This window comes from Cheilinus undulatus, linkage group 11, assembly GCF_018320785.1.
Source record: "Cheilinus undulatus linkage group 11, ASM1832078v1, whole genome shotgun sequence".
NCBI lineage: Eukaryota > Metazoa > Chordata > Actinopteri > Labriformes > Labridae > Cheilinus > Cheilinus undulatus.
The window spans coordinates 50,327,675-50,355,668 of record NC_054875.1 but is presented as its reverse complement, the minus strand read 5'-3'; the positions used below and the strand labels follow the sequence as shown (position 1 = coordinate 50,355,668).

At 42.4% G+C, this 27,994-nt stretch overlaps 1 protein-coding gene across 2 annotated transcripts in view; it reads left to right on the top strand.

The window, feature by feature from the left end:
* cables2b (Cdk5 and Abl enzyme substrate 2b) overlaps window positions 1–27,994 on the top strand; it is a 78,934-nt gene that overhangs the window by 33,507 nt on the left and 17,433 nt on the right. For both annotated transcript variants that reach the window (XR_005992565.1, XM_041799492.1), the window contains exons 2-3: window positions 12,944–13,036; window positions 23,938–24,015. Coding sequence is in view for 1 of the 2 variants with exons in the window: in XM_041799492.1 (XP_041655426.1) it covers window positions 12,944–13,036; window positions 23,938–24,015 (171 nt within the window). In the remaining variant the exon portion in view is untranslated. The remainder of the gene's footprint in view (window positions 1–12,943; window positions 13,037–23,937; window positions 24,016–27,994) is intronic.

Here is a 27,994-nt window from a genome sequence, read left to right as displayed (position 1 = left end):
GAAGTGGACACTTTTGTCCTTAATGACTTTAAAGGTGGTGGATTACAGTGATGCCTGAGGGTTAATAAACTATAAAGATCTGGATTAACACATAAAATATTCCAGACTAAAGATGCTCAGGCACAGGCTCAGACCCGCCTCGTTATGACTGGAGCTATGATGGACTGATGTCCTGTGCCAGCGTCTGATTGGTGCATCCCAGACTCCTCCACTATATCAGTGTTAGACTGACGGAGAGAAGCTGAATCTATAGCTGTCTATGAACCTCACAGGTTAGCGATGCTAACGGCTCCACCGTCTGCTGACTGTGCCGTTTGTGTTCCAGGAAGAGGATGGAGGGAGAGGAGCAGGGATTAGGAGTGAAGGCTGAATTTGTATTCACTGCTGGAGGAGTGTGCTAATCTGGTGATGTAAGACACGCAGCAGGCCTGCAGCGGTGCCAGCGTCAGTGTGTGTGTGTGTGTGTGAGTGAGTGTGTTTCAGTCAGAGGGCCTTGGAGTGTAATCTGTGGACCGTCCACCATCAGTCAGTCCGAGTCAGAGGTGTGGACAGACTGTTCCTCCTCACTGGAGCCTGCTGGGTGCCTCTGTGTGTGTGTGGGGAGGATTTAGACAGCAGAACATCTAATCTGAGGCTGACGCTTGTTGGTCAGTTCCTGACTGTGTGTGTGTGTGAGGAGAGGATTTACAGAGGGAGGTATTTAAGTGAAGCTGAGGGTGTGATAGTAGTGAGAGGAAGAGGACAGGGACTGTAGGGTGATATAAAGAGCCAGGAAAATACTTTAACTATCTGTAGGATAATACTCAAACATTTAAGAGCTAACAGCTCCTTTTTAAGAGATAAGATTCCCTGGATTCAGATTTTAGGAGGCAAAAAGTTAAATCAGTAACAAAAGATGACATCGAGGTTGTCAATCTCAAATATTTCATATTTTGACCTTTTAAATTCATAATTTTGACCTTTTCTCTCATATTGTGACCTCTTAGGTTCACAGTTTTTCATTTTAAATCAAATCTTGACCTTTTAAACTCCTTACTTTGACTTTTAAACCCATATTTTCACTTTTTAAACTCCTGATTTTGACTTTTTATTTCATATTTTGACCGGTCAAAATCCTAAGTTTCAGTCATCATCTTGGGATGCAGAATGAAAATATGATATGAAAACACAAATTATTATCTTTCCCTCATTCCTGACTATTTCTACTCTCTACTTTTTCAGATTTTTTATGACTTAACAAGGATTTTTTTTTTATATCTTCAAGGTTAAACTTACATTTTTACTCTGGAGGAAATCTGCAGACCTCATACCGGTGAGCCAGTTCTTATTAAGATATGAAACGATCTTGCCGGCCAGGTTAAACTGCATTGCAGGCCGCATTTGGCCCCCAGGCCTTAAGTTTGACACCCCCTGTTTCAGAGTGACAATTTTGAATTTTATCTTCTATTTTGACTTTTTAAACTCTTGATTTTGTATTTTATCTCATATCTTGACCTTTAAACTCATGATTTTAACTCTATCTCATATTTTTGCCTTTTAAAAAACCTTATTTTGACTTTTAGTTTTGTGTTTTGTTCTTTAGGACTTATAAAGTTGACTTTTTATCTCAGATTTAGGGTCAAGTTAGTCTGAATCCTGCAGGATCAGGACTGCAGCATAAGGATCAGGACTGCAGCATCAGGATCAGGACTGCAGCATCAGGATCAGGACTGCAGCAGGCGTACCAGAACAGAACAGGCCGGGTTTATAACAGATGTTTGACAGCAGCCGTGTGGAAAACTGGATGGTAGAAGTGCTGAAGCTGCAGGATGGATGTCTCTAGATTTCTGACGAGGCAGAATGGCGATGGTCGGACTGTCGGGATGTTGATAACAGTAAAAGTTGAACAGAGCTCCTTTAGAGGCTCACATTTATAAAAAGTCTGCTGTTGGCTCTGTCAGAGGTGGAAGAAAACACAAACTAAAACCTTTAGTGGTGAGAGAGCACAGAGACTTATCCTGAAACAAACATGGCCGCCGACCTTAAGGAGCAGAACTGATGTGTGTCCCAGAGCGAGATGTGCAGAGATGAATCCTCAGAGATGGTGGCTATGTGAGGCTGCTCTGCTCCATCAGATGAAGCTGAGAGACAGCCGTCAGCTCGTCCATCACAGAGCCTTCAGCCAATCAGGATACAGGAGGAGCAGCAGCATCAGCTGTCTGGGTTTATATGAATCTTATCACTCCTCATTCCTCATTTCTGTGTGTTTGCTCAGTTACTGCCCTCTCAAAGTTCAGAGGAACAGGCTGATTTTATCTGAAAATGACAGAGTTTCATGTCGTCCTTCTAAAACAGGCTGCATAAAAGCATTCAGCATCTGTGGATGTCAGAAACGCCTCAGCATGGAGGAATGAGAGGAGATATTTCTGCAGCGATGATGGTGGAGCTGGAATAGACGATAAGATTAGAGCTGTGCTCAGACTTCCTGGATTATCTGACATTTTCTTTGTATTTCTGTGACGGCCTGTTCAGAGGGTCAGTCCGGTCGGGGGGGGGGGGGGGGGGTGATGACATGACGGAGATGATGGAGAGTTAGGAGGCAGTAGAAATGTCATTTCATTGAAACAGACTGAATACAAGGTTACAGAGTGAATGAGAGGTGCTCTGGAGGAAATTAAACTGATATTATCTACAGGAGGACAGAGGAGGATGAACACAGCTCACGTCTGTTAGAGGAAGAGTAAACCGTTTATTCTGCAGAGTTTTCACAGCTGGAGCTCACTGCTTTATTCTGATTCAGAGGATTTAACCTCCGTGTTTCCTTTAAGGCCAATACAGTGAGATGTATATTTTTGTCCTTTATGGTGGCGGTTTTACTCTGAGGTAGGACAGAAGGAGTTTACTCTCCTTTAAACAGCTGTTTAAAACGTTATCGTACAAATCTCTGCAGCACTGGATGGAGAACCGTTGAGAAGAAACCAGCACTGATGATACATGATTCTGAGATTTAAAAAGTCAAACTTTTTTCTTCAAAAAGTCAAAACAAAAAAATTAGATGTTAAAAATGTGCTTATAAAAGGTAAATACATAAAAAGAAAGTCACAATCAGGTTTTTAAGTCAAAAATATGACTTCAAATTTAAAATGGTGCACCTAAAATGTCAAAATGTGAGATAAAAGTCAAAATAATAAGTTGAAAAGGTCAAAATATGAAACAAAAAGTCAAAATAAAAAATCAAAAATGTCAAAATATGAGATAAGAATTCAAAATAATAGATGTAAAAGGTTAAAATATGAAATAAAAGTAAATAAATAATAATAAAATAAATAATAATAATAAAAACAAATTCAAATGTGAGTTGTAAAGTCGAAATTTTAAACTGGAAAAGTCAAAATTAATAGATGAATAAATATTATAGCTAAAAAGCTTAAAATATAAGATAAAAAGTGAAAATAATAATTAAAAATGGTCAAAATATGAGACAAAAAGTCAACACAAGAAATGTAAAAGGTTAAAATATGAAATAAAAGTGCATATAATAAATTGACAAATTCAAATATGAGTTGTAAGTGAAAAATTAAATTGAAAAAGCCAAAATTATTAGACGAATGAAAATTATAGTTTGAAAGCTCAAAATATGAGATAAAATGTGAAAATAATAAATTGACAAAGTCAAAATATGACACAAAAATCAAAATTAAAAATGGTCAAAATAGACACAAAAAGTTGAAACTAAATGTAAAAGGTAAAAAATGAAATAAAAATCTAAATAATTGACTGAAGTCATAATTGTGCAAAAATGCAAAATTGAAAATATGAAATGAAAACAAAAATATTTTTTCCCATGTTTCTTTTATTCTAATTATTTTTATTTTTTCACATTTTTATGACTCAAGGATAGTTCTAGTTTACATTTTTATACTGCAGGAAATCTGCAGACCTCATATTTTAGGGCCAGTTATAATAAGAATAGGATTTGACCTTGTGGGCCAGATTTGGCCCCCAGGCCTTGAGTTTGACACCCCTGCTCTACGAGATTGCTTTATTTATTGATCGCCATCTGCATCAGTGAACTTTGACCTCACTATTTTAATAGAGAGACAGAATTCTAATGAAGACAGTCGGACCAATGAGAGAGAGAGAGGTGAAGAAAGGCCGTGTAGAACTGTCAGAGAGTCTGACAGATGAAGCAGAGTCTGAAAGTAAAGAATAAAAGCTCGCCGTTTAAATTTGTTTTGACTCTATTTTGGGCGTACAGTGTTCTGACAGAGCGCCAGCGCCCGTTTATTTTCAGCCAAATAAAAAGGAAAAAGAAATCTATTTTTAGAGCGACTCTGGTTTGTTCACCGTGACTCAAACTGGATGAAATGACTCTGCGTCCCAGAAAAATCCATCACTGCAGCCCCAAAGGCAGGCCTGCAGGGATCAAGCCGAGCTGTTCATCCAGACTGACGCTCTCTTCTGGCTCTATGATGATGAAGCTGATTGATTTTAGACCACGGTGCACGCTACTGTTCAAACCAGGTTTGTTTTGGCTTGTGCTGGATTTCACTCATATTCTTCCTGCAGAGTTTACACCCCGCTGTCTGCATCATTCAGGATAAATACGTAAGAGCCGAGCCGTGGACGGGGATGACGGCGTCGTCCTCTAGAAATATTCCACACAAATATTTACCAGAAAGTCTTAGTTGGCTCTTTTCCCATAAACAGCAGCCTCTCCAGAAGCTGGTTAGTGTTTTTTATCAGCGCCGTGCTGTTTGAAGGTCATTTAACTCTGAGATTCTGGTCACTCTTCAGCTCTGAAACATCTGAATCATACAGACAAACAAAGCCTGAGCCCAGGGGGAGACGGCCGTCGTCCTGTAGAGGTCATGGTGGTAGAGAGGTTTGGCTGGGAGGGAAAAAGCCTTTAAATCAGCTGATTTAGGTCAGAAGACTTCCCTGCAGAATGGCAGATCTGTAGATTATTCCAGTGTTGTTGCTGAGGTTAAAAGGCACAGTACGCTTGAACTATGGAGCAGCGGGCGTTCTTTAGTCTAGTCATCATGAGTGAGGCAGAGCTGTAAATAAAGTCAGACTACCTCAGGGTTTCTACAGGTTAGTATTTAAAGGAGACATTTTATGCAAAAATAACTTTTTCAGTGCCCCTGGCCTGTCCACGATCCCTCTAAGTACCAGAAAATCCCATTTTTGGCATTTCTAACCCATTTCTGCTACTTTCAAACTCTAATTTCACCATTTTCCCACCATTTTTTGCCACCATTAACCCATTTTAGTTAGTCTTAAATGTCCTTTAATTCTGTTTTTAACAAAAGGATCTACATTTTTAAGTGGGCTACTTACTACACAGATGAAGTAAAATGTGTTTCTTTGATAAGAGTGTTAGTTATTCAGGTTAAATATGAAATACCACAGCTTAACTTTACAATGGAACATGATTTTGCTGGCCCCAGTTTGGCTGGGCTCTCCCATTTCCCCCAGTGAGCGGCCGTGTCTCCACATGACTGTTCTAGAGCGTGCATGGCTTCAGGTCCAGGGGGGCACCCGGTCTCTGGCACCTTTATTTTGGGGGTTGCGGGCTGAAAAGGTTGAGAACTCCTGCATTAAGCCACATCCATTTCCTGAGAGGGGCGGGGTTAGGGTGGAGTCAGGGGCGGAGTCAGACAGCTCAGTACCATTTAAAGCCACAGACACAAAAACAGCTGGTTCTGAGCAGGGCTGAAACAGGGCTGCATGTTTTTAGACATGCAGAGATCAATACTGGAGTGTTTTTGGGACCTCTGAGTTTGATATAAACTTGTCTTTAAGGAGTAGAATATGTCCCCTTTAAAGTTAATAAATTTATTTAACAAAAATGAAGGCTTTTTAAATTTCCTTTGAGTCCATAAGATCTCCAGTTTTGTAGCTACAGTGTTAATATTTGTTTTCCTGCTTCAGAGATTCTGATGGACTCCTCCAGATCAGACATCAATCTGCAGACTTGTTAATGTTTCAGCCTGCTTAGCTATGAGAGCATGCTTGCAGCTCTGGTGTGTCTCTACTCAGCAGGTTAACTGTGATGGAGTGATGTGAGGGATGGGCAGATGCACGTTTTCAGACGGAATCAGAGCTGAGGCTGGGGTCTGTACTTGTTAACATTTACTGGGCTCAGCTTGTTTATTTTCAGATTTTCTGGATGGCTCTTTGAGGGCATTATTATGTTCATTTTGCAGGTCGAATTTGTGAAAATCTTGTTTTTAACAGTCAACCATCTACCTTTAACTTTGTCCTAGATTTCTGAAGCTATGTGAGCAGATGCATCTAGAGCAGTGGTTCTCAACATAGGGTCAGAACCCTCGTAGGGGTCCCGAGACACTGAGAGGGGGTCTCCAGATGCCTTAAAAAACTAACAATATTATTAAAATTACACTGTAGCCACTTTACAGCAATTTTAACAAATTTCTGTCATTTAAAACCTATTTTTGTCGGATTTAACCTTTCCACCACTTTTCTTCTGCCTGTTTTTGACACTTCTAAACCAATTCTTGCCACCTAACCTTAATGTTGTCAATATCTGCCTATTTTTTCCTTCTCAGTTAACCCTTTTTTTCCATTTTGTATCAATTTCCCATCCAATTTCACCAGATTTCCACCTATTTTTGCCCATTAAAGCCATTTCAGCCCCTCTTTAACTCATTTTTGCCACTTCTAACCCATTTCTGCTACTTCAAAAATCTATTTCACCACCTTTTTTGCCATTATTACCCCATTCAAGCCGTTTTAACCTAAAAAGGGATTTACATTTTTAAGACACCCCCACCCCCACTTATTATATTCCTAATTGTGCATGGCTTTGTTCAACCACCTTCAGGTCCAGTGGGGGTCCCCGGTCCCTGGCACCTTTGTTTTGTGGGTCGTGGGCTGAAAAGGTTGAGAACCTCTGGTCTAGAGGAGATCTCAATAAAATCCAGGGACTGTGTCTCTGACTCCAACAGGAAATCCATCATTCTGAGTAAATGTACCAAAATTTGGTCATTTTAGCCCTGTTCCAGCGGTCTCATCTTTCCAAGGGCATTCATCCAATCTTCTTGTACTTTGGCACAGAGCTAGATGGGACCTTAATGAAGAATTCGTCAGAAGGCATGGCCGTGTTGAGTCATCCAATTTGCATATTTTTTCAAAAACAGGAAGTTGTTTGTAACTCAGCTGTGCATCGTCTAGTCAAACTCAAACTTCCTGTGGTTATGAAAGGTCCATGCCTGCACACATTAATCTGGTTATTTTTTTAGTAGATCATAGCGCCTCCTAGTGGTGACTGGAAATGTCAAGGTTTCTGTCAGGAAGACCTGAAGAAGTGGATTCAAGTCTGTGGAAACATCTGTGACCTTTGTTCAGAGGATGAAGTCTCTGCAGGGTGAACCCAAGACCCAGGACCTCTTCACTGCCAACATTTTTCTTTATTTCAGGAGCCCACCTGTTTCTAAGGCCTGGTAATGTCTGCTTTAGATGCTTCAGCTGCTTCTTTCATTCATGTAGAGTAGAACAGACGTGAGACATCAGCCGTGCACGCTCCAAATCCTGACGTGCACAAAGGTGCGAGGGTCCGTCAGAGCTGTTTGCAGCTGAATTCATGTTTGGCGTGCTTCTCTGTGATGGTGCATCCAGAAACCCGTCTGTGTTCCAGTGATGGACGTTACTGGGTCAGCCTCTGTTTTGTCTGATCACCCAAACCCTCAGGACATGAGCGAACATCAACAACGTTCATCATCATCATCTTCATCCTCAGCAGCAGAGGGAGCGGCACGCTGGATTTTTCCGTTCCCACAGACGGAGAACTTTCCACAACATCCCAGACAGACTAGGGCTGGTTCTCATGGAAATGGGCCACTGGTCAGACTGCTGTGATAATGGGTGTGCAGATCCACTGCTCAGATACTGGGACAGATTTAGCCTTACTGGGAAAGCGCTGGCGTCAGCTAATCGCATTCTTACCCAGATACCGCTGATGTTTATGAGCGCTTTAGAGCGAGAGAAGATAACAAAGATGATGTTTACTCCCACAGTTCAGCACTTTTCTATAATTAAAGCCTTCCTGTTGGATTCTGTCACAGTCCTGTTGAAGACCAGGACCGTCATACTGGTTTTAGAAGGTCTGCCATGCTGGCAAACTGTGAATCTGTGATTTAAAGCTCTAACTACCATTTACTGCAGGAGATGAGGCTGCTGTGTAACTACAGGGCCTGGCACAGCACATTATGTCCTGACTAAGCATTCTGGGTATTAAATGTTAGACTTTTGTCAAAGAGAAAACTGAATTGCAGAGTTATGGGGTTTGTCTTTACTCAGACTGTAGCATTCATAGAGCTGTCAGTGTTTCAGCTGTGATCAGACTAAAGCCAGATATTAACTCTTCAATGGTTCTTCATCGCTGTTTTAGGGTTCCAGCATCCACACCAAGCAGCAGCTGGAAGCTACTCACCAGAGCATCTTCCTGCTTTCACAGTGGTGTTAAATAAAATCACCTCTGCTCCTCTGAATGGCTCTTCTCAGTCAAAAAAGAAGCCCAGACAGCTCAGTGGACCAGTCAGAAGTCTCCATATTGAAATATCACACTTTTCCCTTTGGATATTATCAGTTTTTATCTCATCTGTACATTTAAGTCTGTGGTTAAACTCGTCTAACAGTCCATCCATCAGAAGGGCATTTCTCTTTCAAAATCTAAGAGTATTTTTATCCTAACTAGAAGTCCCTGTCCCTTCAGACCAGTGTTTCCCAACTGTTTTTCCTTTCCCCCCTAAATGTACCTAAGAAAGCAGAACCCCCCAGGACCCAAGAGAGATGAAAAAGCGACCCACTGCTGCCAAAAATCAACCTAGATTTTAACTGTATTACCGATAAAACCCTAAAAATAGGCCTATGCATGCTTTTCTCATCTAAAGACCTCTGAACTACTTCATAGCTGCTTCATCAGGGTTTTAGCCAATATTTGCTAATCTAATTTTGTAGCCTCAGAGCAGACAAAGCCTCACACCGCCCCTGGGGGGGTCCCAGACCCCAGGTTGGGATCTGATGCTTCAGACCAGTGGTTTTCAACCTTGGGGTCCGGACCCCATTGGGGGTCATGAGACACTGAGAAGGGGTCTCCAGATGCCTTAAAAAACTAAGAACATTTTTTAACTACACTGTTGCCACTTTATACCAATTTTGTCTAATTTTAACCCATTTTCATCACTTTGTCCCACCAATTTTGACAATTTTAACACATTTTTTGCAACTTAAAACCCATTTTTTTGTCCATTTCAATCCCTTTCCACCATTTTTTCTGCCTGTTTTTGCCACTTCTAAACCAAATCTTGCCACTCTCTGCCTATTGTTGGCTCTGTTGACCCATTATTGCCACTATTAACTCTTTTTAGCACTTTTTAAGCTGCATTTCACAATTTGATATGCCCATTTTTGCCAGTTTCTGACTTATTTCTACCTCTGCTAACCCTTTTTTGCCAGTTTATATCAATTTTCATCCCATTTCACCAAATTACTGTTTTTGCCACTTTAACGCCATTTCAGAGAAAAATGGAAACAAGTGGTATGTAATGGCAAAAAAGCTTAAATGGGCAAAATGTGTCAAAAATGGTGAAAAAGGGCAAAAATGAACAAAAAAGTTGCAAAAAGAAGCGCCCTGGCTGTGCCTAGAAATTCTGTCCATGAAAGTTAAGAACAGAACCGGTGATAAAGGGCAGCCCTGGCGCAGTCCAACCCGCACCGGAAATGAGTACGACTTTCTGGCAATGTGGACCAAGCTCTGACAGCGGTCGTACATGGACCGAACCGCCCTTATCAGGGGGTCCGGTACTCCATATCCCGGAGCACCCTCCACAGGATTCCCCGCGGGACACGGTCGAATGCCTTCTCCAGGTCTACAGAACACATGTAGACTGGTTGGGCAAACTCCCATGCACCCTCCAGGACCCTGCCGAGAGTGTAGAGCTGGTCCACTGTCCCTTTTGAAGGTTTTCTGGGTAATAATACTTAAAATTAAGACACAAAAGAGCCTCAAATCATCACAAAAGAGCCACATGTGGCTCCAGAGCCACTCATCAAGTATCACTGCTGTAAGGTGTTAGTGATTGCCACCTGGTGTCCTCATGCTTAAATGGATATAAATCTTGTTAGTGCAGGGTATAAACGGGGTGTGGACAATCTTCATTGCAGCACAGAGCAGTTCATTGAAATAGTAGTGAGAACAGAAATAACTGATTCTAAACAGACATCATATTTCATGACTGAAGCTGCAGGATTTTGAGTGGTTTTGAGAGTTTTTGAGGTTTATGGTGCAGGTCTGTGTGGCTCAGAGACACTGAAGCTGTGTCACTGTGTCAGTAACCGCAGCCTTATTCGTCTCTTCTTTAAACTCCAGGCCTATCATCACAACCATCTCCATCATTCATCAGGGATGTCAGCCAATCAGCTCTTTCCATTCCCACACTATCATGCTGACATTCCACAACTCTCTGGAATGCTGTGGAATGTCAGTTCCCGTGGAAATGGATCGCTGAGAAGATTCCATCACGTGACCGTGGTCACAGCAAATATAGAAAGAGTGGAAATAGACTCTTAGCTTTAATAATCCTGCAGATATGAGGCGTTTGTTCTCTGTGAATCTTTATTTTTATCCAGACGCTCTGACTGATCGGCGCTGCTGGAACGGTTCACTCAGAGTTTAAGACTGAAGGAGGAGATGGTTGTCACTGCCCAGGTGTTCCTGCAGCATCACACACGCTCTCTCCCTCCAGCATCTGCTCTGAGATCTTGTTAGAGTCCAGAGATGTGCCAGTGAAGTTAGTGAGTGTGAATCTGGTAGTGAGCAGCAGTGATTTAATCTCCAGCAGGTCAGCCATGAAAACAGCGGCAGATGCTCTGAGTGAGTGTGCTTCTGTTTTCACTCATGTTTGTCAGCAGGAGGTCTCAGTGTTCGGTTCTCTGGGGTTTGGGCTCCAGTCTGCTTTATCTGTGTGTTTATGTGAGTCACTGGTCGTATTTGTAGAGACGCTCTGATTCAATAATGATAGACTGTTCATTAGATCCATGGATACAGTTCACATTCATCTGTGAAGCTTCTGTGAAATTTCTCTGGGGCTGATTGGACGACTGTTCTGTCATATTCATAATGGACCAATCAGAGACGAGACAGAATGAGGTAGGAGGCACGCACAGCTCCAATATGTACCTGAGCTCATGGACAGGCGCTGCTGTAGTTTAACAGTGGAGCATGTTGGTGGATAAAACCAGTTTGAGTTCAGGAGGTGCAGAAACATCAATCAATCAATCAACTTTTATTTGTAGCCCTTTACAACACATAAAGTGACCAAAGTGCTTTCCAATAAAATCAAAACAGTAGGAATACTAAAACAATATAAAACCAATAAAAACTACATTAAAACAAATACAAGTAATGTGTCACGCCTGAATGTTAAAAGCCAGTTTGAAAAAATAGGTTTTAAGTCTGGATTTAAAAAGGCCAAAGGCGGTTATGGTTCTCATGTCCGGGGGTAGCTTATTCCAAAGTCTGGGACCCGCCACAGAGAAGGCCCGGTCTCCCCAGTGTTTCTATCTGGCTCTGGGCACTTCCAGCAAGAGCTGGTTGGCTGACCTTAAGGCCCTGTTTGGGTTGCAGACAGACAAAAGTTCACACAGATATGAAGGAGCAAGGCCATTAAGAGCTTTAAAAATGAAAAGTAAACTTTTAAAATCAATCCTAAAAGAAACTGGAAGCCAGTGGAGAGAGTAAAGGACAGGGGTGATGTGCTGACGTCTGGAGGTGTTTGTTAAAAAACGTGCTGCAGCGTTCTGCACCAGCTGGAGGCGACTGAGAGAGGACTGGGAGACACCAACATAAAGAGCATTGCAGAAATCAATTCTAGAGCTGATAAAAGCGTGAATTGTTTTTTCCAAGTCAGTGTGATTTAAAAAGGGCTTTACTTTGGCTAAAAGACGTAACTGATAAAAACTAGCTCTGACCACGCTGTCAATCTGTTTGTCAAATCTAAAATTACTGTCAAATACAACGAGAAACATCTCTGCTCGTTTTCCACAGCCTGTTTTAATACAGAGCTCACAGATGTTAGCTGTTAGAAATGGATCGCCTCTGGTTTTAGTCCCTCTGGTTCTGGCCCCTCTGGGTCTGTCTTCTGTATCAGTGTCTCTAAAGCTCTTGTTTCTAGTTAAGTTCCCACTGTTGTCGTGTTTATTGCGAATATTCACATTGCCATAGCAGTAAATTAGATCGGTACTGGTCAGATCTGTATTGGTGTTCATTATTTCTGGCTGAAGCTGGAGATGATGGTCAGATCTGTACTGGTGTTCATTATTTCTGGCTGAAGCTGGAGGTGATGGAGAGATGCTCTGAGTTAAATTTTAAAAATGAAGCCTGTTTCTGCCTTTGTGGGTCAGATAAATGTTTGTGTTAATATGAAAACATCATCTGGTGGAGTAGAGTATTTCTGCATATCTGTGGAGAATGTGCTCTGTGAGCCGTGGGATTATTCATGTGCCCTACATACAGCTGGATTTCTACTGTAAATGCTCACTTAGGAAAACATGCCGTGTTATTTGGTGAGGGTGTGAGAGACTTTATGCTGATGTCAGTCCTGTTATATAACTGCTGTGATGTCACAGAGCTCAGCTCCTTGGCCTGTGTTCATGGCCCACGTCTGTTGTTTTAATCCCACAAGGTCGGCGAGCCAGGCTCATCACATGACCTTCAACACACAGACACACAAGTACACACACTCACACACACACACACAGGGGTCACTAATCAGCTGCTCTGTTGGTTAGATAGGAAAATAATGCAGTGAATATTTTTACCCTGGTCTTAAATGTCTGCATGCATTATTGCAGGTGCAGACGAGTGTGTGCATTTATTCAGGATTTCCTGAAATAAAGACCCTCTGAACGGTCTCTCTCTCTGTCCGTATCTTTGCAGGACCCGTAACCTCTCCGGTGGCTCTCCCAGACCTCGACACACCAAGAAGATCAGCTTCAAAAACATGAAGCAGTGCGACATGAGAGGAAGCAGGTGGGTGGATCAGAAAGTAAATCTGGATATTTACCCTGATAATCATCATTTCATTTTATTAGATTTTACCAAAGGAAAACTCTGACTGAGATTACACCAACCAGTCCATGGTTGTTAGGGTGTTTAAAACATGTATGTAAACCAGAGGTGATTCTTAGCAATGACAGGTTAACAATAATCAGTTTAAGCTTTCTGCAGCATCATTTGTTATTTTTGAACTTATTAACAGCTGACTCAGGGAAGAGCACCCTCACCTGCCTGAATATATATAACTCCTGGGATCACAGCACAATAACTAATATACACTATATTTTAAAACTGACTGCGAGCAAGTGTCCTTGTTTCCTTCCTACATCAGTTTCTTCTATAAACTTCTGTCTCTTGCTGTCGTTCCTCTTCTAAACATTAAAGCTGAAAGCAGCAGATAGCGGTAAACAGATCCATGCACCAACAGAAGTCATCTCCTCGTGTTTATAGATGTTTGCTCTCCATCTTAATAAAATATCTAATGGTGGCTCATTGCTTCTACTCAGTGACCCTCAAACACTCCCAGAAATATGAATGTCTGAGAACACTCATCTTTCACAGCGACGTTCTCTGTTTATCAGACTCTCATGCTGTGGTTGTTGGAGGATTTTTGGACCTCAGAAGATTTTCAGGTTTTAGATTTGGCTGCAGCATGCCCAAGTTTGGGAGAAGCTCAGTTAGTATGCCTCATTTTAAGACGCTCATCTAAGGTCTGCCTGCAGCATTGATGGATCGTTTTTACTTTTTCAAAGAAATCCAGTCCTGATGTTTGCTTTTAAAATCCGATGTTAATCTGGGCCTGTCTGCTGAGTGTTGCTTGTTCAGTGTAATGGGACATTTCTGACTAAAATTCAGACAAAAACAGGGAGCACAGATGGTCGAGTGGTTTAAAGGACTACCCATGTACGTGGGCGGCCAGGGTTCGAATCCGGCCTGTGGCCCTCCACCGCATGTCTCTCCCCACTCTCTTCCCTGTGTCTGAGTCTATCCACGGTCCTTGCTCTATCAAATAAAGGCATGAAAAAGGCCCAAAAATAAATCTTAAAAAAAAAATATTCAGACAAAAACAGTTGCTCTGAGTTTTTGCTATCTTCACAGGATAAACCGTACACATCCTGGACTCTGGCGGCTCTAGTCCAGCCAGTCTTCATACAGGTATGGTTGGCTGGTGTTGAGCTGCATGTTTATCCCTCTGCCTTCTCCGTGCTCAGTTACAGAACAACACCTAAGCTCAGCAAGGTCGGTGCCGGGGGCTTTTTGTAGACCGTTGATGAGGTAACGTCAGGCTGTGTCCCACCAGTGAGGGTCTGTGAAGAAGAAATGTGTTGAGGACAAGAATAGAGTATGCTTGAAGTGTTAGTGGCCATGCAGTCTCTATTCACTGTAATAAATCAGTCTATTCATGGATCGACTCTAAATCAGTGATACTCATGGTGGCTCTACAGCCACCTGTGGCTATTTTTGTCTGTATTTGAAACATTATTCCCATTTTTGCCACTTCTTTTTGCCACTTTTATCCAGCTTTTGCAAATTTTTGCCCCTTTTTTCCCTTTAATTATCACTCTTCACACATTTAAGCTACCTTTTGCAATTAAGTGCCACCTATTTCCCATTTTCCCACCTTTTTGCTGATTTTTGCCCATTTTAGTCACTTTTCACTAAGTTTTTGCCACAGTTTTGCCACTTTTGGACCATTTTTGGCACCTCTAACACTTGTATTTTATTTTGCTACATCTCGCCCATTTTTTGCCAATTTTCCCCCAGTGTTTGCCACTTTTTGCCCATTTTCCCACCTCTTTTTCTGATTTTTGCCCATTTTTCCCACCTTTTTCTCAGATTTTTGCCACTTTTTGACAATTTTTGCCACCTTTAACTTAATTTTTGGTCACTTCCCACCTATTTTTGCCACATTCTGCCCTTTTTTGCCACTTTTCTCCCAGTGCTTGCCGCTTTTTGACCACTTTTTCCACCTTTAACGTATTTTAATTGCCACTTTTAACCCCTTAGGTTGTGGCTCTTGCAAATGTATTTTTCAACAGTTTGGCTCTTTGGTTGAGCAGGGTTGAGTAACACTGATCTAAATCACACCAGGTTCTTCTAACCAGAGCCTAGTCAGAGACAAACATGGACGTATGCTTCAGTGATGTCACAGACAGGGGTCTGGAGTGGCGTTTTGAAGCTACAACAGCTGACCTAGTGGAAATGATGACGCCAGCTTTGCAGCATAGTTTTACCTTCCTGTTGACAAAAGTCAGAACAGTAAAACTCAAACATGGATGCTGATATTTAGACGCGTTAGCTCGAGTCCGTGGAGGAGGGAGAGGACAACGGTGAAGAGGTTCAGATAAGGACGTCTTCAGACGAGTGCAACTCTAGTTTGGATCTGTTGGTGGTCTGACGGTGGAGTCTAAACTGAATCGACTCACCATCCAAAGATCTGCAAAAGCAGCAACACAAAGCTAGAAGCTAGAGACGCCCAGAGCCTGAGGGAGGCTCACTCATGTACCGAGCAGCCAGAGCTTGATTTTCAACAACAGGGAACCAGAAAACCTGGGACAAACAGGCTTGTAGCAGATATGGAGGAGATGTTCCCTACTGTGGTCTTGTTCTGGACAGATTCCTCTGTGTGGCTGCTTCAGTCTGATTTTCACCTTTTTAGTTTTAAAAAGCAGAAAGGAGAGATCTTGTGTCTGTCCTCCTTATTAGAAGAAGATTGTCTTGAAACTTGAAGCAGGGTCACCTGTGGACCTGGGGCACAACCCAACCTCTAGGCCAGTGTTTCCCAACCATTTTACTTGGAGCCCCCCCTACATGTACCTAAGAAAAGTGGAGCCCCCCCCTACATGTACCTAAGAAAAGTGGAGCCCCCCCTACATGTACCTAAGAAAAGTGGAGCCCCCCCTACATGTACCTAAAAAAAAGTGGAGCCCCCCCTACATGTACCTAAGAAAAGTGGAGCCCCCCCCCCCACATGTACCTAAGAAAAGTGGAGCCCCCCCCCCACATGTACCTAAGAAAAGTGGAGCCCCCCCTACATGTACCTAAGAAAAGTGGAGCCCCCCCCTACATGTACCTAAGAAAAGTGGAGCCCCCCCCCCACATGTACCTAAGAAAAGTGGAGCCCCCCCCCCACATGTACCTAAGAAAAGTGGAGCCCCCACATGTACCTAAGAAAAGTGGAGCCCCACATGTACCTAAGAAAAGTGGAGCCCCCAACAAGTACCTAAGAAAAGTGGAGCCCCCACAAGTACCTAAGAAAAGTGGAGCCCCCTACATGTACCTAAGAAAAGTGGAGCCCCCAACAAGTACCTAAGAAAAGTGGAGCCCCCACATGTACCTAAGAAAAGTGGAGCCCCCAACAAGTACCTAAGAAAGTGGAGCCCCACATGTACCTAAGAAAAGTGGAGCCCCCAACAAGTACCTAAGAAAAGTGGAGCCCCCAACAAGTACCTAAGAAAAGTGGAGCCCCCTACATGTACCTAAGAAAAGTGGAGCCCCTACATGTACCTAAGAAAAGTGGAGCCCCCCCTACATGTACCTAAGAAAAGTGGAGCCCCCCCAGAGAAGGAAAAGTGCCAGAAAATCAGCATAGATCTTAATTTAGATTCACTGCTAAAACCCTAGAAAGGCCCTTGCATGCTTTTCTTACCTAAAGTGTATAAACTACTTAATGACAGCTTTATCTCGGTTTTAGTCAGTATTTGCAAATCTATTTTTGGCAGCTTCAGAGCAGACAAAGCCTTGTGCCCCCCAAAGATCTTTGGCACCCATCCCAGGGGGGCCCCAGACCCCAGGTTGGGAACCAACGCTCTCGGCCACCTGTGTCCCTAAAGAGCAGAAACTTTACCAAACCAGGCCATGAACACGAGTTTTCTCAGCTGTAATAACTGACTTTTTGGTGGGAGCTACAGTGATTTCTTGGATTTTTCAGCCAGCCTCATTTTGACAGGTTTTTTGTTTTGCTTTTTTACACTTTTGCGTCGGCATCTTGTTTTATTTCTGGAAACTCTGGCTGGTGTTGAATAAATCAGGTTTTAGGATAAAAAAAGGTACGCCTAATACTGAATTTTTTAATCATAGTGCATGATGAGAATGTGTTTAATCCATTTAGTGTGAGTAAACTCTTATTTCTGATTTCCCCCAGGGCCCCTGTGCTCATAGCTGTGAAATCTTTGTTATAGTCTGAGGCTCCGTCCATCCAGACTCTGCTGGCATGCAGACGTGTGCAGCCTTTACTCTATCAGGAGCAGGACGGAGCTGCTGGCTCATGTCTCAGCGCCTGGACATTGTCACGCCGTTCACCTCTTCCTCTATTGTTTTCTATTCTGGTCCTTCCGTGTGGGGTGAATAAATCAGAGCTCTGGGTCACAGAAACATGAAGCATCTCCTCAGATAATTATAGACTCAGCCTGATTGTTTTAGAATAGACCAGCTAAGAGCCTGTTAGTGTTTGAGCCCAGCCTCAGAGTCATCACAGAGAGGAGACGGCAGCTAAGAGTGAGTCTGCTGGGGCTGATGGGAGAATTTAACAGGCATGGATTACAGACGGAGTAAACGTGCCCTCAGGGAGACTCCACAGTCATTTTCAGAGTGAAGCCGTTTCTCAGGAAGATTTAAATTCATAATTGTCGTCTACATCCATAAAAATAGAGCAGATTCTGCTTAATATGAACGGCATTAGATGGAAAAGTCAACGGAAATGAGAGAGTTCAGAAGAAATCCAGCCTCATTCACTAATCTGAGTCATGGACAAGTCCCCCTTCTTCATCCTCTTCCTCTGTCCTCTTTTCACCTTTTATTATGGATGTTATTCAGCTCACATCACAGTGTCATGACTCTGTCTCAGTGATAATAGACCAGGATTAATGCTAATATTCACTGATCTGATCAGCTGTAGTTAATACTCTGGAGCAGTGCTACTAAACCTGTGGCTCTTTTATGTCTTAATTTTAAATTTTATTCCCCCAGAAATCCTTAAAAAAGGAAACTTTTTTGCCCCTTTATACCATTTTTACCACTTTTCACCATTTTTTGCCACTTCTCGCCCATTTAATCAACCTTTTGCCATTAAGAAGCACTTGTTTCCTTTTCTCCCCATTTTTGCCTCCTCTTTATGAAACTTTTATCCCATTTTTGCCCCTTTTTACAATTTTTTGCCACTTTTTGCCCATTTAAGCTACCTTTTGCCAGTAAATACCACTTGTTACCTAGTTTTTGCCCATTTTTGCCACTCTTGACTGCTTTTTGCCCATTTTAGTCACTTTTCAGTCTTTTTTGCCTGTTTTTGCCACTTTTGGACCATTCTTTGCACCTGTAACTCATTTGTATATCACTTCTCACCTATTTTTTGCTACTTTCTGACATTTATTCACTTTTTCTTCCCATTTTCTGCCCATTTTTGAAACTTCTTTTTGCCACTTTTTTCCCATATTTACCCCTTTTTACCATTTCTTACCACTTTTCACCCATTTAAGCAACGTTTTGTCATTAAACACCACCTTTTTCCAACTTTTTTGACCCAATTTTTGCCACTTTTTTCTCAATTTTGCCCCTTTTCACCATTTTTTCTCCTATTTTTCACCTGTTTAAGCTACATTTTGTCATTAAAAAACACTTTTTTCTTAGTTTTTGCCCATTTTAGCCACTCCTTTTTACCACTTTTATCCCATTTTTGCCATATTTCACCATATTTGTTGCCATTTTTCACCCATTTTAGCTACCTGTTACCATTAAATACCACTTGCTTCTTCTTTTCTTGCCTGTTTTTGCCACTTCTTTTTGCCACTATATCCCATTTGTGCCATTTTCACCACTTTTCACCCATTTCCACTACCTTTCTCTACTAAATACCACTTGTTTCCTATTTTTTGCCCAGTTTAGTCACTTTTAACTCTTTTTCTTTGCCTTGTTTCTGCCACTTTTGAACCTTTTTTTGCCACCTGTAACTCATTTTTTTGTAACTTCTCACCCATTTCTGCTACTTTCTGACTCTTTTTCCACTTTTTCTCCCAATTTTCACCCCCATTTCATCCATTTTGGCTGCTTTTTGACCATTTTTGCCATCTTTAACGTATTTTTATTGCTACTTCAAGCCATTTTTGGCACTTTTCGCTGCTTAGATTGTGGCTCTTGCAGGTATTTTTCAACAGTTTGGCTCTTTGGTTGAGTAACACTGCTCTGGAGTCTGCAGCTGAGAGGAGCGCCGTCTGTGAAGTGATGTGTGATTCTATAACTGACCCATCAGCCGGTATAAAGTAGTCCAGCTCTGAGTCAGGTCAAACTGAAGCTTCAGCTCTCACACCTCCTCTGCTGCTGCTGCAGGTCAGTAATCCTAATCCACTTAAAACAGCCAAGGTAAACCCCCCAAACGTTGAGACTCAGAGGTTATAAATAGTAATCCAGAGTTCAAATCTGAGTAAAAACAGGCAGGATAAATGGTAGTCAGCTAATTAAATGAAGCAACATTCTGTAATGTGACACTAGGGACTGTTTAAATGACTGATTTCACAAAGCAGCGTTGTTTTGGCTGCATACATCTTAATGAATCAAGATCATTCAACACAAAGTTCATCAGTCAGTCACCAAAGAGGACCGTTCCAGCAACAGGGACTGTGATGACATTCACATCCATGTACTTTAATGTAAAGTTGTCCTCCTGCAGCTCTAACAGCCTCCACTCTTCCTGGAAGGCTTCCACAAGATCAGAAGACCTGGACCACAATCTCTGTTCCAGTTCATCCCAAAGGTGCTGGATGGGGTTGAGGTCAGGACTCTAGTCTTTCTAGTCCTTCTCTGGTCTCTGGTCCACAGTCCTGCTGGAATAGAAAAGGGCCTTCCCCAAACTGTTGGAAGCATAGCATTGTCCAGAATGTCTTGGTCTGCTGAAGCATTAAGATCGGCCTTCACTGGAGATAAGGGGTCTAGACCAGACCCTGAACACCAGCCCCAGACCATTATCCCTCCTCCACCAAACTTCACAGTCAGACAGGTAACGTTCTCCCAGCATCCTCCACACCCAGTCTCACCTTGGTGTGCATGCAGCTGTTGGCATGGAAACCCATTCATGAAGCTCCTGCTGCAGTTTTAGTGTTTACATTAATGCCAGAGGAAGTTCAGAACTCTTCAGCAGACACTCGGAGACTTTTACCCATGATCCTTAGCAGTCTGTGATGTGGTCTTCTGCTTCATGGCTGAGCTGCTGTTGTTCCTAAATTCTTCCACTTTCTAATAATATCACTGACAGGTGACTGTGGAATATCCAGCAGGGATGAACTTTTACCTAAGGTGACATCTTCACAGAACCATGCTGAAGTCTCTGAGCTCTTCAGGACGACCCGTTTAGGATCACAGATGTCGGAGATCACATGATTGAATCCTGTTTTTCTTCTTGTTCCTGCTGACTTTTTGCACTGATGTGTGCTTGTCTTAAGTCTAAAGCACTCAAATAAGGCCTGACTTTCAGTTCAAAATTGCAGACACCATGAACTACAATATTAGATTGTTACTAATCTGACACTGATAATGCAGGAAAATGCCACATGGATTTCCAGTGCCCTCCAGTAGACATTGCACAGTGGAGTGCACCAGCTCCCTCGTGATCCTCTCAGCACAGCAGAGGAGAAACAAGCCTGCATCCTCACAGACGTGCTGTGAATGAGTCTGATATCAGAGTCTGCCAACCAATTTAGCATTCTAGTGATTTATCTGTGATCAATAAACTAGTGGACCATCTCCTTTTGTCTCTGTCCTCCTGGTGCACATGTTGCTGACTCAAAGTTCTGCATCCTGGGCTATTTAAGATCGTTTCCACTCTTTAATAAGCCTCGTCCGTGAGGGGATCAGGACAGAAAGCCTCTCTACTCCCCCCCTCCATTCTTCATCCTCTAATTTGTCTTCTACTTAGAGTAAACATTGGTCCTCCCCCTCTTTCCAGCCAATTAAAGGAATTTTCAGTGTTAATTATAGTCTAAATATGCAGGGAGAACATCCAAAGAGTTCAATCAAACATAGTTAAAAACAAAAATACTAGTCCATGCAGTAAGTTCCAGGTTCTGGTGCTTCTGCAGACTAGCTCTTCCTGTAAACCTTTGTGATTAAAGTTGTGACTGTCCCAGAAGTCTACAAGTTGAGGGATCTGAAAGCCAAACAGCCCAGGGTTAAACCAACAGCTCTCTAGCTCATATCCTGTCACAGTGAACTCCTCCAGATGAACCGTTCCTCTACTGAACCTCTCTTTTCCTGGTAGATAGCGAGTTTATTTAAGTTTGTTTGTCCTCTGTGATTTTTTTTAGCTCACTCATTACATGGCAGGGTCAGGGGTGTAGATCCCCCCAGGATTAGTCTGCTGTTTTCTTTTTAAGGTGACCGTGGAATTCTGTGTCCCCGGTGTAATGTAGAGAGTGGTAATGCAGAGAGACAGAGTCCCCCGCTCAGTCACGTTTCAGCCGGCCTGTTGTGATGCTTCTGCTGTTTCCACTCAACTCCCCGCTGACTTCCTGCTCTCCACTTTCCCATGCAACATAAAAACACAAGCTGTGGGTCTCAGCGGTGCACGCAGCCAACAACAGCATTAAGTCTAAACTCGTCACCCCTCTCATGGGACGAAGGGACAAGGCAGAGCAGCAGGGACCGTTTCAGTCCAGAATCAGAGCAGAGATGATGTTTCCACAGGAGACGGCTTCATTAAGGCTCCTGTCAGAAACAAACGGCCAAAACACTTTAATTAGTTCCCACTTTATTTTCACTGTTCAACTCCTCCACCCCAGCCTCCTCCTCTATAGACTAAAGCTTCACCTCCTCAACCCCAGCCTCCTCCTTTATAGACTAAAGCTTCACCTCCTCCACCCCAGCCTCCTCCTTTATAGACTAAAGCTTCACCTCCTCCACCCCAGCCTCCTCCTTTATAGGCTAAAGCTTCACCTCCTCCACCCCAGCCTCCTCCTTTATAGACTAAAGCTTCACCTCCTCCACCCCAGCCTCCTCCTTTATAGACTAAAGCTTCACCTCCTCCACCCCAGCCTCCTCCTTTATAGACTAAAGCTTCACCTCCTCCACCCCAGCCTCCTCCTTTATAGACTAAAGCTTCACCTCCTCCACCCCAGCCTCCTCCTTTATAGACTAAAGCTTCACCTCCTCCACCCCAGCCTCCTCCTTTATATTGTCAACCTCTAGTCTTCTCTGTATATTTCTATTGCCCTTATTTGCATTTTTTTGCTACTTTTTTCTAATTTTTACTGAATTAAGCCCATTTTTGCCCCTTTTTTGTGCCACTTTTCGCCCATTTAAACTGCATTTTGCAATTAAATGCCACCTATTTCCCATTTTCATACATTTTGCTGATTTTTGCCCATTTTTTTCACTTTTCACATATTTTTGCCACAGTTTTGCCACTTTTGGAGCATTTTTTGCCACCTGTAACTCATTTTTTCCCCCACTTCTCCCCATTTTAGTTGTCTTTTGCAATCAAATGCCACACTCTTGCCCATTTCCCCACCATTTTCTAACTTTTGACTTTTTTTTTACATTGTTTTGCCACATTTAATTATTTTTTGGTCACTACCTGCCCATTTTTGCCACATTTCTCCCAGTGTTTGCCACTATTTGACCACTTTTGTCACCATTAACTTATTTTAGTTGCCACTCTTCACCACTTAGATTGTGGCTCTTTAATGTATTTTTCACCAGTTTGGCTCTTTGGTTGGTTAGCACTGCTCTAAATATGATCTTGATAATAAACTTGTAGCTAATCTGTCTGTAAACAAACATGCTGGTTTCACTCTGACTGCTGAGAGACTTCCCTGACACCAGTCTGCTGTGGTCTCCTTTTAGAATCAGGATCCTGGTATCAAACACGTGGGTTTAGCAGAGCTGGGACTCTCCGGGTCATCAGGTGGGCACACTACCAGTACCTGAGGTTTTATTGAGTTTAGCCCACGACACGAGGAGACTCAGCAGAGCCGCCCCCTCTTTACCTCAGCCCACAGCAGCTCCAGGTTCAGGATCAGGCTCTGCTCTCTAACAGCCTTCATGTTGTTTTATTCTCCAGTCCAGGTTACGTAACTACCTGGTAGATCTGTCCTGCAGTGTTAGCGCTGGTTAGCCTCTTTGATTTGGCTGCATGTAGAATAAATGCTTGTTGGTCCTCAGACAGTCTCAGAGAGGACGGTCATGTCAAAGACGATTCTCCGTGTCTTTATGCTGCTTCGTGTCTTCCTGCTGTAAATGTAGATGAAATATTACTCATCTCAAACAGATGAGCTCAGAGGTGTTTGTGTTTTCATACGCTGTGAATCATCTCTCTTTGCTCCCTGAGCCAAACCTAATGACTGTAAACATTTTCCTCTCAGACACAAAGGAGGCGAGCGGCGTGGAGTCTCTGATCCACGGGGGGTTATTCTCCAGAGGATCCTCTGTACCCAGTGAAGCCTGTGAGAAGGTTCAGCCGGTAAATCAGGGGGATCTCCAGACTCAGTGTGGGTTTGAGTGTTTCCAAAACACCAAATTTACACTCTGATTGAAGAGAAGCACCAGCTGACTGGGACTCCATCCTCACCTGTCGACTTTTAGTAAAAATACGTCAGTAGATGGATGATAGTCATGCTTCCAGACACAGATCACCATAGCCATCATCTGTAGCTGAGAGAGTACTAGTCTAATCATAAAGGCTAACTGAACTATTAAAGAACATCAGTGATGGTGCTGGGATTCTTGCAGAGACTGTAAAAGTCCATGAGGGGGGGGCTCTGAGTCTGAGTCTTTGGGTCCTTGGTCCTCCTGGTCTTACTGCACTGAAGCCTGGATGCTGACAGCTGGATTCCTCTTTGGTGCATCCTTGGACAGACTTCATCTCTAACGTTAACCTGTTTGTGTTTCAGGATCGTGTTGATCTGTGCTAAGAGGTCTCTGTGTGCTGCCTTCTCTGTCCTGCCCTACGGAGAGAGCTTCTACCTCAGGTAAGACATATAAATACTGTAGTCTAACACAGATCATGTCTTCATCTGAGATATTATTCCCCCAGAAGACCTCAGAAAAAATACTGTAGTCTAACACAGATCATGTCTTCATCTGAGATATTATTCCCCCAGAAAACCTCAGAAAAAATACTGTAGTCTAACACAGATCATGTCTTTATCTGAGATATTATTCCCCCAAAAAAACCTCAGTAAGGGAAACTTTGACCTCAGAAGTTAATCACATTAATCAGTTTGTTTGCCAGTACTGATACAGAAGGCTTTCATTGTCAAACATAACTGGCCTCTTTATTCCATTTTTGCCACATTTATCCCAGTTTTTCCTTTTTTCACCATTTTTGCCACTTTTCACCCAATTAAGCTGCCTTTGCCACTGAATAACACCTTTTTTTCTAGTTCTTTGCCCATTTTTGCCACATTTATCCCATTTTGGCCCATTTTCACCATTTGTTCACCATTTTTTGCCCATTAAAGCTACATTCTGCTATTTAATACCCATTGTTTCCTATTTTTTTTGCCCTATTTTGCCACTCTTGACTGCTTTTTGTCCATTTAAGTCACTTTTCTCTCGTTTTTGTTCCATGTTTTTGTCCATTTTGGACCATTTTTGCTACTTGTTACCATTTTTCCACCACTTTTTGCCAATTTAAGCCACCTCTTGCAATTTAATGCTTCTTCTTTTGTTTTTTTGCTCATTTTTGCAACTTCTTTTATCCACTTTTATCCCATTTTTGATCTTTTTCACCATTTTTGCCACCTTTCACCCAATTAAGCTACCTTTGCCATTAAATACCACTTGTCTCATTTTTCTGCCCTATTTTGCCACTCTTGGCTTCTTTTCGCCCATTTTAGTCACTTTTTTCATATTTCTTTCCATCTTTTACCACTTTTGGACCATTTTTGCCACCTTTAACTTATTTTTATTGCTACTTCAAGTCGTTTCAACACTTCTCACCTCTTAGACTGTGGCTCTTACAAAGGTATTTTTCAACCATTTGGCTGTTTGGTTGAGCAGGGTTGAGTAACGCTCCTCTAACACCTCTTACATCAGGCAGGGGGACAGAGTAGGAGGAGAGGATGTGATCTCCTCTCTGGGAGATGAAGGAGGAGACGGAGGAGTTCAGGAGAATGGAGAAGGTTTAAAGAGCAGAACCCCTCTTTTAACAGCGTATTTATGTTCTCTGTTCCCGTTCGTTCAGAGGAAATAGGAGAAATAATAATCCAAAACTATCGGACACAATCTACATATGTTCAGGAATGTTCTGGGCTTTAAACAGAAAGAGGAAAACCATCTGACCGTCTGTGCTGGTGTGACCCAGTCCAGCAGTGAAGGGTTAAAACAGTCCTGCAACTATAAATCTCTTCCAGCGCCCGTTATAAACGCCCTCATTGTTTTTAGACTAGAAGCAGTTTGTTAAAGGATTGAATGAAACACCTGTAAAGGTGTGCTTGTGTGTGTGAGGGCTCGGTCCGCCTGTTCCTTCTTTTAAACATCCAGCAGTCATACTGTTTTTTAGGAAGGCAGGAAAATTGAGTCAAACTTTGACCCCTGGTCACAAACTTTAGATCGCTCACTTGTCCAGAGAGAGAATAAAAGCCTGGAGTCATCCTGATGAAATCCCTAGGAGTAGGTAGTTAAAATGTGAAACCTGGAATCAGTGAAAAAGGCCAGAGTTTGGCCTTTACCTGTTTGTAATGTAATTCTTATACATTTTAAAGCAGCGGTTTTTAACCCTTGTTTGCCCAAGGCTCACCAAAGATTAAGTCAAATCCTCAGAGGGCACCGTATCCATAACAACAGCCTCTTTAAAACACCTTAGAGTAACTCCGGTAGAGCTGTAGTAATGAAGTATGGTTGTTCTTTGGCACACTTAGACCTGAGAAGCACTGTTTTAGAGGATGGACCCAGAGACTTCTATCTTCGTCTGGTCCTGATACAGATGTGTGCCAACTTTCATACATGCAGCTCTTACCCATCCCCCATGGGTCCATGTGTAGATTAGCACTCAGCAGTGAAGGCCCCTAAACAAGCTGGAGAAGAAGGGCTGAAGAACAATAAGAATGCCTGCAGTTTCTATGGGCCCTGAATGCAGCACGCCCCTAACATTAGCCCATCTGAGAAGCACACCAAAGATTTTAGGATGTTTTAGCCTTTCTCTGACTGAGAGAGCTCGGGGTGATTTTCCCACGTAGCTCAGAGCCCGCGGTTTGATCTGTTTCTGTGCAGACGTGCAGAAACACACAGTGACACGGTCACATTTAACCTTTAACCCCAAACCCTCAGAGTTTAACAGGCTGTGTGCACGCTCAGCATTATGTCACTCTCTCACCACACATGGTAGGAAGTATCTGTTCCTCAGGAAAACATGATCTATCATTATAAACACGAGCATGTGTTCAGTTTCTGTTCTATCTAAACCAGCAGACGGTCTGAAGACACGCAGTCTAAGCGGCGTGACTAACACGGGCTTTCCTGCAGAGGAAGTGGAATCAGATCCACGCCCAATCTCTCAGCTCAGTTGATGTCGTGTTCTAGAATCGTGACGGTTCAGTGTGTTCAGCAGATCATGTGACTGTGGTGGGAAGTGCCATTTTGACCTTTCACTCTCAGGACTGTCTGTGAGCGTGTCCCTCGCCGTCATCTGAAATACTGCAGACAGGAGAGACCGAACCCACGTCCCCTCAGACTGTTGGTTTATTTGTGGTACTTTTTCACCACTTCTTCCATTATTGCCACGACTTTCTGACACTTTTTCTCTCATTTTTGCCACTTATTGCCCATATTTGCACCTTTTTTGCCTGTTTTTGTAATTTTGCAAATTTTTTGGCCCTTTTTTTTTTCAGATTTTTGCCATTTTTTAAAAAACTTTTTGCAACTCTTATCTCACTTGTCCCACTTTTTTGTCCACTGTTTGCATCTTTTTTGCCCATTTCTGCAACATCTTTTTGCAACCATTTGCCTACTTTAGCTGCTTTTTTCCACTTTTACCACTTTCTGCCCCTTTCTTTGCACATTTTTTTGTCATTTTTTTTTGCCATTATTGTCACATTTTTCCCATTTTTGAATCTTTTACCCTGTTTTTGCACTTTACAACCATTTCTGTCATTTCATTAGCCACTTTTTTTTGCCCTGTTTGGCTTTCTTTTGCCTACTCTAGCCACCTTGTGCCATTTTCTGCACCATTTTTGCTACTTTTTGTCAATTTTTGCCACTTTTTTCTCCTTTTCACCCATTTTAGCCATTTTTTGCCACTTTAATCTCATTTATGCCCTTTGTCACCCGTTTCAGTCACTTTTTTACCACTTTTTGCACTCTTTGCCCATTTTCTGCAGCAACTTTTTGCAGTTTGTTGTGTTCTTTAGCTGCTTTTTGCCACTTTTGTCCATTTTAGCTATTTTTGGTGCATTTAACCAATTTTTTGCTGCTTTTTGTCGATTTCTGTCACGTATTTTTGCCGCCTTAGCCCATTATTGCCACTTGTCCATTTCTGTCACCTTAGTTTAACCACTTTTGCCCATTTTCGGTCCTTTTCTTGCCAATTTTCGCCCATTCTTCTCTTCCCGCAATTATTCAGTTATACACTATATTTAAAAAAAAAAACATTTTTCAGTTTCTTCAGTTTTTTTTTCTGGCATCCCACCATCTGTGAACATCCTGCCTAGCTATAAAGTCGGACATGACTTTCCTAATAGTTCCACATTGTTAGAATCACTGATAAAATGCTAATTCTGTTTGAATTAAAGGGGTTTATATTTTGAGAGGATATACTGTACAACAGCATAAATAAATGAAATTCATGTTCACTGATTATTATTCAGGTAATAAATAATATATGGTTATCACAGCTACAGTGGACTTAGACTTTCCTGACCCCCCATGGCCCTCTGGTTTGTCTGGGCCCCAGAAAGCTGTCCCCTTACCTCCCTTATGGGTGGCCTTGGTCTCCTCTGACCAAACCAA